Below are 14,410 nucleotides of genomic sequence, written 5' to 3' on the forward strand. Positions count from 1 at the left end.
ACATATACATATATACACATATATGTGTATACATATACACGTGTATACGCACATATATGTATGTATATACATATATATGTACACACACATATATGTGCGTATACACGTGTATATGTATACACACATGTGTGCGTATACACGTGTATATGTATACACACATATGTGCGTATACACGTGTATATGTATACACACATATGTGCGTATACACATGTATATATGTACACACACATATATGTGCGTATACACGTGTATATGTATACGCACATATATGTGTGTATACACGTGTATGTGTATACGCACATGTGTGTATACACGTATATATGTATACACACATATATGTGTATACATATGTATATATATACACATATATATATATACATATATTCTTTAGGTATTTATTAATTTTGCTAGTAGAAAGCGATTATGAGACCAAAGCCTGAGAGTCACTGTGAAGATTTTTCTTAGTACTTATTCAGGACAATAAGGAGGCTTAGAGAATTAAAGAAACTTGCCCCAAGGCTACACAGAAGGCTAAAGTGGTCGAGTCTGTAGACTCTAAAACCCATGGTAATCCTATTATGTCATGCTATGTGCCATCTTTCTTTTGATTCAGCAAGGTTCACTTGGTTATTATTAGTAGTGCTGCTTATTAACTTTTGCTCTTAGTCTTATGGATAGTCTTATGGATAATTGTTCTTAGTCTTATGGATGTTATTTCATATAGTTTGTCCTTAAAGAATTTCACTGCTAGTAAAATATATACTTTTTCCTCTTAAGTGTTTAAAATACAATTCTTCAAATAGCATTGTTTGCTGTCAAAAAAAAATTAAAACAATTATGAATGACCGATTTCAGAAACTTGCTTATAAAAACTGAACAGAAAAACTTACTTTGGCTGGAAGTTGATGGAAACTGGTTTCCAAGTTCTGATTTCTGAATGCTGTCATCTAATGATAGAAGTAATAAAGACTTATCAATTTATGGTCCATAATATAAGTATTTCCAACAGAGAAAGAAAATACAAATTCTACCATGAGAATATGAGGCAGAAATCAGCCAGAAATAGAGGAAAAAGTGGAAGATCTAAGCACCCATTAGAATGACAGCTCCTTGAGGGGCGCCTGGGTGGCGCAGTCGGTTAAGCGTCCGACTTCAGCCAGGTCACGATCTCGCGGTCCGTGAGTTCGAGCCCCGCGTCAGGCTCTGGGCTGATGGCTCGGAGCCTGGAGCCTGTTTCCGATTCTGTGTCTCCCTCTCTCTCTGCCCCTCCCCCGTTCATGCTCTGTCTCTCTCTGTCCCAAAAATAAATAAAAACCGTTGAAAAAAAAAAAAATTTAAAAAATAAAAAAAAAAAAAAGAATGACAGCTCCTTGAGACTCAAAAGTTATTTCTTTCATAATTATTCACAGCATGCCATGGTCTAGTATAAAGCATACTTTTAATACATTTGTTTTGTGAGAAAGCCTTAAAGTATTTGATCCAAATTATTTAATGGAAGTGGTGAAACTTATAGCACAAAGTTAATAGAACAAAGAAAATAAGTACAACTAAAAGAAAATAAAACGTATTATACCATCTGAAAAACTGCCATATATTGAACTCCTGTCTGGTGATGATGCTGTAAGAAGGGCAAAAAAGGACAAAATATGGATTATGGATTATTGAGCTACTGGATAAGGGGTTTTAAGGTAAAACTCAATCTTAATCCTACTTTCTACCTCAAAATGATTCAAATATTTACTCTGGTGCTTCTGATCATTTCAAATATCAGTAATATTTTTTAAATTACAGTACAAACTTTTCACCATTTCTATTAATAGACAATTCTGTTTTATTTAGGTTTGTGGTCAGATTTCAATAATAATTTTCTCATGACTCCATCAAATCTCTACTTCTATCATTATTTTAGCAAACAAAATTATCCTAAATTTTTCCTTTTTCCCTCAGTGCTTCTTCTTGGCATGACCACAGATTTTAACATAAGAGAGAGAAGAAATGGAAGGGCAACTCTCAGAAGGGAGAGAGTTACTAATTCATATGACCTACATTTGCTAACACTGCCATCTATCACTTGCCTGGATTTTATAACTTACGTATATATAAATGACCTTCCTGGTATTTACTAAGAGCTTTCATTTGAGAAACACAGGACTAACCTTGAGGTATAAAATTAGCACTGCTAAGGTATAGAAATAGCCTTATTTTTGCTTATATGACAAAAAATCTCAAATGAAACAAAATGACGTCAACCTTAAGGCATATTGTTTCACAATTACTAGTGTAGCCTAGGAAATAACATCATTTAGAAACTTGTAATTTAGGTCACCAAAGTTAACAACTGAATTACTAAAACAAACAAGTAAATTCCATCAAGTGATATTTATCTTGAATACCTTACTCTATGGTTACAAAGATCCAATGAGATAGTATATAATATTATAATATAGTAATACATAACTATAATAATATAAAACTATAACACTGAATCACTAAATTCTATTCCTGAAATCATTAAATTATAAAACATATTATTATATAAAAGAATCAAATGAGACATTTTATATAACACATATAACATATAGCTACAATATATATTATACTGATTATAATATATAACATTATACAGTTATTATATAACATGTACTATTTACATAACTCAGAGAACATCTTAAATTAAAAAAAATTTTTTTTTAAGTTTATTTATTTTTAGAGAGAGAGAGAGGGAGACAGAGTGTAAGTGGGGAGGTGCAGAGAGAGAGGGAGACACAGAACTCAAAGCAGGCTCCAGGCTCTGAGCTGTCAGTACAGAGCCTGACACGGGGCTCAAACTCACGGACTCATGGACTGTGAAATCAAGACCTGAGCTGAAGTCGGCCGCCCAACCAACTGAGCCATGCAGGTGCCCCAAACGTAAATTTTTTTTTAAATTAATAATCCCTTTATAATAATATCAAAAAGAACTAAATATAAGGAATTAACTTATTAGCAAAGAAGGTAAAAGACTTGTACACTGGAAACTACGAAATACTAATAAAAGAAATTAAAGCTGACACAAATAGATGGAAAGGTACCCCCATGTTCATGGATTGGAGAATTAATATTCTAATAATGTCTAGGGGAGCCTGGGTGGCTCAGTCAGTTAAGCGACCAACTTCAGCTCAGGTCATGATCTCATAGTTCGTGAGTTCAAGCCCCACGTTCGACTCTGTCCTGACAGTTTGGAGCCTGGAGCCTGCTTTGGATTCTGTGTCTCCCTCTCTCTCTGCCCTCCCCCCACCCCCCAACACACACTATCTCACTCAAGAATAAACATTAAAGCAATCTATAGATTCAGTATAATCCTTATCAAAATTCCAACAGCATTTTTTACAGAAATACAAAACAATCCTAAAATTCACAAGGAAACACAAGAGACTCCAAATAGAGAAATTCTGAGTAAGAAGAACAAAGCTGGGTGCATCACACTTCTTGACTTCAAAGTACATTACAAAGCTAGAGTAATCAAAACAGTATGGTACTGGCATAAAAACAGACATACAGACCACCAGAAGAGAATAGAGAATCCAGAAATAAATCCATGCAGATATGGTCAACTGATCTTTCACAATGATACCAAGAATACACAATGGGGAAAGGACAGTCTCTTGAATAAACGGTGTTGGGAAAACTGGATATCCGCAAAAGAATGAAACTGGGACTCTTATACCATACACACACACAAAAAAAATCAATGCAAAATGGATTAAATACTTAAACATAAGAACCCAAACCATAACACTCCCAGAAAAAATGCAGGGAAAAAGCATCCTGACACTGGCTTTGGCAATGATTTCCTGTATATGACACCAACAACACAGGCAACAGAAGCAAAAACAGACCATGTGATTACAGCACACTTGAAACATGTGATGAGTTATGTGATCAAAATCACAGTAAGTTTTACTTTGCACCTGTTAGGATGAGTATTATACAAAAGTCAAGAGTGAGGTATATGGACAGAGGATGTAGAGAAATGGGAACCCTTGTGCACTGTAGGTGGGAATATAAATTGCTGCAGCCAGTATGGAAAAAGAGCATGAAGGCTCCTCAGAAACTGAAGAATGAAACTACCAATACGATCCAGCAATCGCCCTATTGGATATATATCCAAAGGAACTGAAATTAGGATCTTGAAGGGATATCTGTACGCCTATGTCCACTGCAGTAATATTCATGATAGCCAAGACATGGAAGTAACCTAAAAGTCCACTGATGGATGAGTGAATAAAGAAAATGTGGTATATCCAGTTAACCCTTGAACAACATAGGTTTAAACTGTGCAGGTCCACTTATATGTGGACTTTTAACACACTGAACAATTTTTTGAAGATTTATAACAATTTGAAAAAACTCACAGTCGAAATGCATAGCCTAGAAATATTTTTAAAAATTAAGAAAAAGTTAAGTATTTCATGAACACATAAAATATATGTAGATACTACTTTATCAATGACTACCATAAAATACACACAAATTACAGTAGAGTTAAAATTTATCAAAATTTATGCACCCAGACTGTACATGGTGCCATTTGAAGCTGAGGGAAATATAAACAAACATAAATATGCAGTATTAAAATTTTTTTAATGTTTATTTTTGGGAGACAGAACATGAGCAGCTGAGGGTCAGAGACAGAGGGAGACACAGAATCAGAAGCAGGCTCGAGGCTCTGAGCTGTCAGCATAGAACCTGAAGTAGGGCTTGAACTCACAGACCGCAAGATCATGACCTGAGCCGAAGTTGGACACTTAACTCACTGAGCCACCCAAGTGCCCCTAAATATACAGTATTAAATCATAATTGCATAAAATTAACATATGTATATACTTTAATATGCCATAATTGTTATAGAAGAAACCATCAAACCCAGAACAATAAATTCCTGCTGGAGAAAACTGTGTCCAGATGTGTGTTATCTTATAGGATTTACAACACAGCTGATCAAGGAAATTATGAGAGAGATCATGAATATGGCAGAAAGGTGGGGGGTGAAGGGTATCAAGATATGGATTTTAGATTTCACGATATACTAAAAAGCTAGAAGAATAAGCAAAATAGTATGGTACTCACACAAAAGCAGACACATAGATCAATGGAACAGAATAAAGAGCCCACAAATAAATCCATGATTATATGGCCAATTAATCTTCGACAAAGGAGGTGAGAATATAAAATAGGAAAAAAGACCATCTCTTCAATAAATAGTGTTGGGAAAACTGGACAGCAAAAGACTGGAACCGCATCACCTTCTTACACCATACACAAAAATAAACTCAAAATGAATTAAGGACCTAATTCATTAAATGTGAGACCTGACACCATAAATGTGAGACCTGACACCATAAAAATCCTAGAAAAGAGCACATGTCTCTGACATTGTCCAGGCAACATTGTTTCTAGATATATTTCCTGAGGCAAGGGAAACAACAGCAAAAATAAACTGTTGGAACTACACCAAAATAAAAAGCTTCTGCACAGCAAAGGAAACCATCAATAAAACTAAAGGACAACTTACTGATCAGGAGAAAATATTTGCAAATGACGTATCTGATAAAGAGTTAGTAACCAAAATATAGAAAGAACTTATACAACACACACAAAAATAATTCAATTAAAAATGGGCAGAAGACATGAACAAGGAAGACATTTCTACAAAGATGACATACAGATGGCCAACAGACACAGGAAAACATGCTCAACATCACTCATCATTAGGAAAATGCAAATCAAAACCACCAGGAAATATCACTTTACACTGTCAGAATGGCTAAAATCAAAAACACAGAGGGGTGCCCAGGTGGTTCAGTTGGTTAAGCGTCTAACTCTTGGCTTCAACTCAGGTCATGATCTTGTGGTTTGTGGGACAGAGCCCTGTGCAGGCTTTGTGCCACCAGAGGGGCACCTATTGGGATTCTCTCTCCCCCGGCCCCCCCCTCCACCCCACTCTGTGCCCCTCCCCCACATGCAAGTACCTTCTCTCTCAAAATAAATAAACTTAAAGAAAAAAAACAAGAAACAAATGTTGGCATGGACGTGAAGAAAAAAGAACCCTTGTTGTACTGTGGTGGGAAAGCAAACTGGTATAGTCACTGAGGAAAACAGTAGGGAGGTTCCTCCAAAAATTAAAAATAGAACTACCATATGATCCAGTAATTCCGCTACTGGTTATTTATCCAAAGAATATGAAAACACTAATTTGAAAAGATATATGCACCCTATATTTATTGCAGCATTATTTATAATAGCCAAATTATGGAAGCAGCTTAAGTATACATCAATAGATGAATGGATAAAGAAGATGTGGTATAAAAAAAAAAAGTGGTATATATGTGTGTGTGTAAAAGAATAAAATCGTGCCATTTTCAACAACATGGATGGATCTAGAGAATGTAATGCTAAGTCAAATAAATAAGTCAGAGAAAGACAAGTACCACATGACTTCACTCATATGTGGAATTTAACAAAGAAAGCAAAGAAAAAAAGAGCCAAACAAAAAGATTTTTTTGTTTGTTTTTGTTCTTTCTGTTATTTTTTTAAAGAATTTTTTTAAGTTAATTTATTTTGAGAGAGAGTAAGTGTAAGCAGGGGAGGGGCAGTGAGAAAGGGAGAAAGAGAATCAGAAGTAGGCTGAGTGTACTGTCAGTGCAGATGGAGCCCTATGTGGGGCTCGATCTCATGAACTGTGAGATCACGACCTGAGCTGAAATCAAGAGTCCACAGCTTAACCAACTGAGCCACTCAGGTGCCCCCCCCCCCCAAAAGAGACCTTAACTGTTGAGAACTCATGGTTACCAGAGGGGAGGTGGGGGGGTGGCGAATGACATAGGTGAAGGGGATTAAGGAGTGCACCTGTTGTGATGAGCTCTGAATAACTGTGGAGTCATTCTATACTGTACTCCTGAAACTAATATAACTAGACTGCGTGCTAATTATACTGGAATTTAAAAAAAGACACGGGTCTTGGAGAAGTTCAAAAGCTAATAAACACGCCAGAGGAATTAACAGAAGACGACTTGACGGAGAAGGTGGGCTTCTCCTTGACGGAGATGTGGCATCATCTGATGCCAGCCGATGAGGAAGAAGATGTAGGAGCAGCAGCGGCAGAAAACAAACGGACATTAGATAATGTGGCCAGTTATTCAAGACTGCTTTTGACTTAACGACAAGGACCCTTTTCTGATAGAGGTACTGAAACTAAAGGAAATGGTGGAAGAAAAACTGGAACCATATAGACACACTTTTAGAGAAATGAGAAGGCAAAAAAAAAAAAAAAAGTGAGACAGAATTTAAGTATTTTGGAGCATGCCTGCCTCCCGTTCCATGTTCTCCACCTTTTTGGCCTCTGCCACGCTTAAGACAGCAAGACCAACCCTTCTTCCTCCTCCTCAGCCTACTCAACACAAAATGACAAGGTTGAAGACCTTTATGATGATGCACTTCCACTTAATGACTAGTAAATAACCATCACGCAGCACAATGAACTGATCTGTTGCGTGTGTATGAGTGTCTTGGTGTGAAAATCTAATAAACTGTATGGCAAGAATTGTACGAAGTGTTTTTGTGTCATCATCTTCTCCTAAGTGTTCACTGTGTAGCACACTGTGTCCAAGCGTTGTACGGAAGAGGATAGCCTATCCTTACCCAGGCATAAGAGGAGTGATAATCAATACAAAATTAATAAGGTTAGTTTTCTTACTGTTTATTAACTTTGCTTTCAAGGAATTATGATACCATATACCTCTCTCTCTAAGTAATTGGAGAAACTGCCTGTCAGCCTATCATCACAGGTGAATGTTTTGTTTTGTTCTTTAAAGTAACATTATGTTTCCAAATACTGTATTATGAATCTGACTGTAATAGTGTCTGCCATAAAAATTTTACAATGATTCATTTATTAGTGTATCAATTAGGCTACTATGAGGCAATCGTATCGATTACAAGAGGCCACCATAAAACAATCATACTGCTGCTTCTTCATTATCAACTCGTGACTCGTTACACTTGCAAATAAATACAAATTGTTTTACACTGTATTTTCATTTTTAATGCCTAGTGTTAATAATATGTATAAAATCTACAGTGTTTTGCATCATATAAGACAATATAGCTGTAAGTTCTGAAAATTCATTTTGTGAGGAATCTAAAATAGTCAAGTTCACAGAAGCAGAGAGGCGGAATGGTGGTTGTAGGAGGGAGGGGAAAGGGAAAATGAGGAGATTTTAGTTAAAGGTACACAGTTTCAGGTATACAAGATGCCTAAGTGCTAGCAATCTACTGCAAAGCATAGTACCTATAGTTAACAATACTGTACCATATGTTTAAAAATTTGGTAAGAGGGTAAATCTTATGTTAAGTGCTCTTATCATACACACACATAGTAATAAATAAAGAGAGTGGGAGGAAACTTTTGGAGGTGACAGATACGCTAACAGTATAGACTGTGGTTATAGTTTTGTGGATGTATACTCATCCCCAAGCATATCAAGCCTGTAATACATTAAACGTATGCCAATTATACCTCAATAAAATGTTTTAAAAAGTTACTATATGAGGACACCAAGTAGAGGAACCAATAGTGAAAGAGCATGTGAAACATAATACAATTGTCTTAGAAAAAAAATCCATCAAGAAAATGTTTATCTTGAATATCTTAATCCATGGTTGCAAAGATCAAATGAGATAATGTAAGAAAATTCTGTTAAGTGCTCTTCTATGATGATTTTAATGATAAAGAATAGCTAAATAACAGTTACTATCTAACACATGTAATATATATAAAATTCATAGAACACAAACTTATAAGCAGGGTATATACTGTTCAGGCAGACAGCATTCTCTAAGAGGTAATCTCTATCCCTCTTCTTATTAAAAATATCATCAGAAATAGTGACAAAAATTCCTAAAAAAACCCAAAAAACAAAAACACACCACACACATACACACCACACACACACACACACACACACACACACAATTTTTAAAAGATAAAGCTCAAGGTTTTCCACTCAGAAGAGTATGGTAACAATCACTCTATAAAAGTCAAGTGCAGAGGACATGAATCTTTCATAGTTGTTATTACTGATTATTACACAATATATTGTTAACAATAAATAAGTAATCATTTAGTAATTATTTACTAATTAGTAATTATTCATTTGGTATTCAGACTTAAAAAGTTGTGTTCACATATATAACAAGATAATTAGAATAACCAGTCATAGGCACTATTGTCCCCACGTTAAAGGTAAGAAAAGGTAAGAAAACCTTAACAAAGGTTAAGTGGCTTTACCAAGGTCACTCAATTAGTAAGTAGAAGAGCTGGGACTGCAGCTCTAACTCCAAACTCTTTGTATCTCTGAATTACTTTTATTTTATTTATTTATTTTTATTTTTTAATGTTTATTTATTTTTGAGAGAGAGACAGAGCATGCGCAGGGAGGGGCACAGAGAGGGGGAGACACAGAACCTGAAGCAGGTTCCGGGCTCTGAGCTGTCAGCACAGAGCCCAATGTGGGGCTCAAATTCACAAGCTGTGAGATCATGATCTGAGCTGAAGTTGGCTGCTTAACTAACTGAGCTACCCAGGCATTCCTCTGTGCTACTTTCAGAGACAGGTTCCAAAACATGTATATCAATGAGGCACAGACTCATAGAGGCCTGACCTCTCCCTAGATACTCTTCCCTATTCTCACTGTTTTATTACCTGGGAAATAGGAAAAATAAAGACAGTGATTCTATCTTCTCCAAAAGATTAGAAAACAGGCAGAAACCCAAACTGGGACCTGTCTACCTAAGGAACTGTGCTATCATGGGTTGACAATAAGGATGTGAAAGTCCCAGGTTCTTGAACACCTAAGTCTAAAAATTAATTTTTTTCTCACTAAAGAAGATGGAAATATAAACTTTATGAAATAATGAAATTATTAGAATGCTAAGCAAAAACCATTTTAAATGATCTTGGATTAAAGAGGAATCTGTCAGTCCATATGAAAATCACTGCAGGCCTCTACTTTCACTAAAAATATTTTCATGTTCACCGTTCTTAAAGTTCTTATGTAGCTAAAGGTCTAAAAAATTCTGTTATCTGCACCTCAGTGTGCAAACTTCTGGCATATAATTTCTATATAATTCTCAAAGCTCTGTATATGTAGTAGATGGCTATCAATCAGTATGCAGATATTTAAGCCATAATAAATACACTAAGACAAAGCAGGGACGCAAACAGACTAAGCCTTACCTATTAATTTAGCAACTAAAAAAAAATCTATTTCTGCATTCTAATCAGATCTTCAGTATAATTATTTTCCCTTCTCCATTGCATTTGCACAATGTCTTATCAGAGGAAATAAAAATTATATATTTTTGGTAACAAAGTGTACTACAGTAACCTGGAAGAAATATATCTGTTATCAATTACCCGGAATGTATAGTTAAGAACTAAGAAATAAAATAAGAACTGAGTTTTTCATAGAAAATATACTTAAACTCATCCATTTTTACTTCCAAGAGTTTATTTCTTAGATCTTCAAAGTAAGTTTTAATTCTGATACTGGTTACAAACAAAATCCTAGTAAGCTAAAAAATATTTGCTTTCCTAACTATAACAGGTCAGGAAGAGCAAATTGTAAGAAGAAATAGTTTTCTAACACCAGGTACATACAACAATAAGGAATGACAGCCAACAATAAGGCAAGGACAGAAAGTTTTTTCAGTTTTAGACTGAAGAACTCACATGTGGGGTAAAACTTCAACTGTTGGGAACAATGAATTATGACCACCACTACTTTACTGATGGTAAAACAAAGCCACAGAGGTTTGTTTACACAAGCTAACTTTGTCAATTACAGTTAGTCATTTTTTGAGCAAGAGATGGAGCTTTTTTTTTTTTTTTTTAATGTTTATTTATTTTTGAGAGAGAGAAAGTCTGAGAGTGAGCAGGGGAGGGGCAGAGAGAGAGAGAAACAGAGAATCCAAAGCAGGCTCCAGGCTCCGAGCTGTCAGCACAGAGCCCAATGTGGGACTTGAACTCACGGATCGTGAGATCATGACCTAAGCTGAAGTCAGATGCTTAACTGACTGAGCCACCCAGGAGCCCCTTATATTATCTAAATAAAAGAAAAGGATGGGGCGCCTGGCTGGCTTAGTTGGTTGAGCGTCCGACTTTGGCTTGGGTCATGATCTCCCGGTTTGTGAGTTCGAGCCCCGTGTCAGGCTCTGTGCTGACGGCTCAGAGCCTGGAGCCTGCTTCCGATTCCGTGTCTCCCTCTCTTTCTGCCCCTCCCCCGCTCATGATCTCTCTCTCTCTCTCTCTCTCTCTCTCTGTCAAAAATAAATAAAACATTAAAAATTTTTTTTAAAATAAAAGTAAAGGAATACCAAATGACCTTGAGATTATTGTGGTTAGAGTATAAAGAAGGGATAAAGGTGAAGGGTAACTTAATTTTTTTCTACACGGTCAAGGTTTAATGTGGAAACTGCTATAGAAATTATGATAGACACTGAATTCAAAGCATGATTATTTCATCACATCTATATATGGTATTTTTCAGATTCTGTGACACTTAATCCATCCTAAACCTAAAGAAGAAAATACTATTTGTAGATTTCATCCTTTATTACTTAATATAATGGGTATGCAGAATTTCTCTGATTATTTACATAAAAGTAAATAATGTCTGCTACAAATAAAAAACAGGTATTGTCAAAAGAGTAGAATTTCATTATCATGTACAGATTGGACTGCAGCTAATAGAACTGAAAACTTCATCCACTGGTTTTCTCCCACCACTGTTTACACTTAACACCAGACCATCTCCTGACATTCCAAGCAGATGGAAATATCGTGTAGTCATAGCTCTGCTTCAGTAATGAAATCACAATCTAAATGCCTATCTGAAGAACTAAATATTTTTGTATACTGAGTAATAAAGAAAAACAGCAAATATACGTGAAATTACTTCAGCAACAGGTAAAGATTTAGCAACTTACTTTGCATCTTAGTCCTTATTCTTGTGGATTGTTCCAACCATTCCTGAGGTTTTTTTTGATATCCCGAGCCTAAAGCAAATGCATATACCAAGGTATCATTTCAATATTTTGAAAACGTATACCATACTCCTGTTAGAAGGTAAATTTATCAGAAAGGTAAAACAAAGTTGGGGAAGAAAACAATAAAAGCAATAGGTTCAGAAGTAAAAGATAATGTCAAAGGATCACACCAGTGAAGGATGAACCACTTCCTATAGCAAAATGGACAGCAAATAAATATATAATCACCTAATAGACAAAACTAGGTACCAATCCTTTGTTCTGGTCTATGAGAATGACTGAGTTCAATAATACATGAACTTGGTTTCAATGTATTTAAGAAGAAAAAAGTTAACCATTCACTCTTGCAAATAAGTTACTTTAGGTAAAATAATCCTGAACACATTTCCACATCACAGAGTAATTATACACATTTGATACTAATGTGTGGCGGATTAAAAGGCAAAGAGGGTAAAATGACTTAAAATCCCATTCAAACGTTTTGTTGGCAGAATAAGACAAGGTGAGAATTGCTTGACTGATAAAAGAATAGACAACCAACCACTTACTTAGCACTGAAGGTTGCTTATCAAGAGTTATGAAGTCTCGAACTATAACAGAAAACAGAGATAAGGTCATGGAATACTTGGAAATAAGAACAATGAAAATACTGCATAGACATTATACTTGTATACTATGGATACTATAAACCAAAAAATCACCACAAAAATCAAACCTTTCTTTCATCAGTCCCAAACATATATACTATATTCATTGTTTTCCCTTTTCTAAGCATCAAAGTGTTCAGGAATTGGATACTAAGTCAACTTTAAAATCAATACCATCAAAATAATGGCAGCACGTACTAAATGTTCGCCAGGTATCAAGTATAATTTTACTTAATTCTCACACTTTATGTGGTCAACACCATTATTCCCATTTTACAAATATATGGAATATATACATACATATATATATAATATGGAAGTAGTAAAGCTCAGATACAAACCCACGCAGTCCATATATGTTATGCTATGTACTGGTGTATATGGCATATACTATAGAAGCAATTTTGTGGACATTTGCAGAGTAGTTATGAAGTGAAAGTTATGAAGTAAAAAAAGTAGTTACTTTTTTGTTTTGGGATGGTATTTAAGGACAAATGGGATGATTAGAAATGATATTTCAAACAATTATAACAAGGGAAATTTCTAAATCTGTTCTGAAGAAATGAGTTATTTCTACCCAATGATACAAGTATTATTGTAAATTTTTCAAATTTATTTTTTCTAAATACAAAGGTAATATATACATGCTAACTGTAAAAGAAATATAACATTCTGAATTTTTTTAATGTTTATTTTTGAGAGAGAGAGAGAGACAGAGCATGAAGTAGGCAGGGGCAGAGGGAGAGAGGGAGACACAAAATCCAAAGAAGGCTCCAGGCTCCGAGCTCTCAGCATAAAGCCTGATGTGGGCTCGAACTCACAGACCGCGAGATCATAACCTGAGCTGAAGCTGGACACTTAACTGACTGAGCCACCCAGGTGCCCCAAGAAATAGAACATTCTAGAAATGTGTAACTTAAAAATTCATAAATATCTACTAAGTGACTACTACACACAGGAATACCATGTCGAATAAGACATATGAATACTCTTCCAGATTTGTTTTCAGTCTATCCCAACAAAAGAAAAACAGTAGACCTGTTTTTTAACATGTCTTTCATTGATTTGAAAAAGTAGGCTTCATGCCCAGTGTGGAAGCAAACCTGGGGCTTGAACCCACAACCCTGAGATAAAGACCTGAGCTGAAATCAAGAGTCAGACACTTAACTGACTGAGCCACCCAGGAGCCCCAAGGAGTAGTTTTAAAAAAACACCTCTGATGTAGGGCTGTATCTTATAATCGAGGGTATATCATAGTTTAACTGGATGATTTTTCTTTTTCAGTTATACAAAAAATAATGGCATCTTAAATTCAAGGATATATACCTCGATCACCTATTCATTAGTATACAAAGTACTCACTTTTCATAATTGTATGCATGTAGCATAATTTATATAGAGAGATACATTTAAGAGCTTCCAAATATCAAAGATTTAGCATAACAAAGGGCAAACATATAAGATGATTCAGCAAGTAATTTTCCAAAAAAATGATTTTTTAAATTTTTTGTTTTTATGTTTTATTCTCTTTGTTGAGAGACAGAGAGTGAGCAGGGGAGGGGCAGAGAGAGAGGGAAACACAGAATCCAAAACAGCAGGCTCCAGGCTGCCAGCACAGAGCCCAAAGCAGGGCTCGAACCCATGAACGTGAGCTCATGACCTGAGACAAAGTGGGA

The 14,410-nt window shown here is 35.5% G+C and overlaps 1 protein-coding gene across 4 annotated transcripts in view; it reads right to left on the reverse strand.

Annotated features, from left to right (window-relative positions):
* TOR1AIP1 (torsin 1A interacting protein 1) overlaps positions 1-14,410 on the reverse strand; it is a 44,962-nt gene that overhangs the window by 5,104 nt on the left and 25,448 nt on the right. For 2 of the 4 annotated variants that reach the window (XM_058701302.1, XM_058701303.1), the window contains 4 exons: positions 12,636-12,677; positions 12,028-12,096; positions 1,574-1,618; positions 891-947 (listed from right to left, as the gene is read on the reverse strand). In XM_058701302.1, the coding sequence (XP_058557285.1) occupies positions 891-947; positions 1,574-1,618; positions 12,028-12,096; positions 12,636-12,677 (213 nt within the window). The remainder of the gene's footprint in view (positions 1-890; positions 948-1,573; positions 1,619-12,027; positions 12,097-12,635; positions 12,678-14,410) is intronic. The other 2 variants (XM_058701304.1, XM_058701305.1) reach the window with 1 other exon arrangement.

The sequence above is a fragment of the Neofelis nebulosa genome, chromosome 15, assembly GCF_028018385.1.
Source record: "Neofelis nebulosa isolate mNeoNeb1 chromosome 15, mNeoNeb1.pri, whole genome shotgun sequence".
Taxonomy (NCBI): Eukaryota; Metazoa; Chordata; class Mammalia; order Carnivora; family Felidae; genus Neofelis; species Neofelis nebulosa.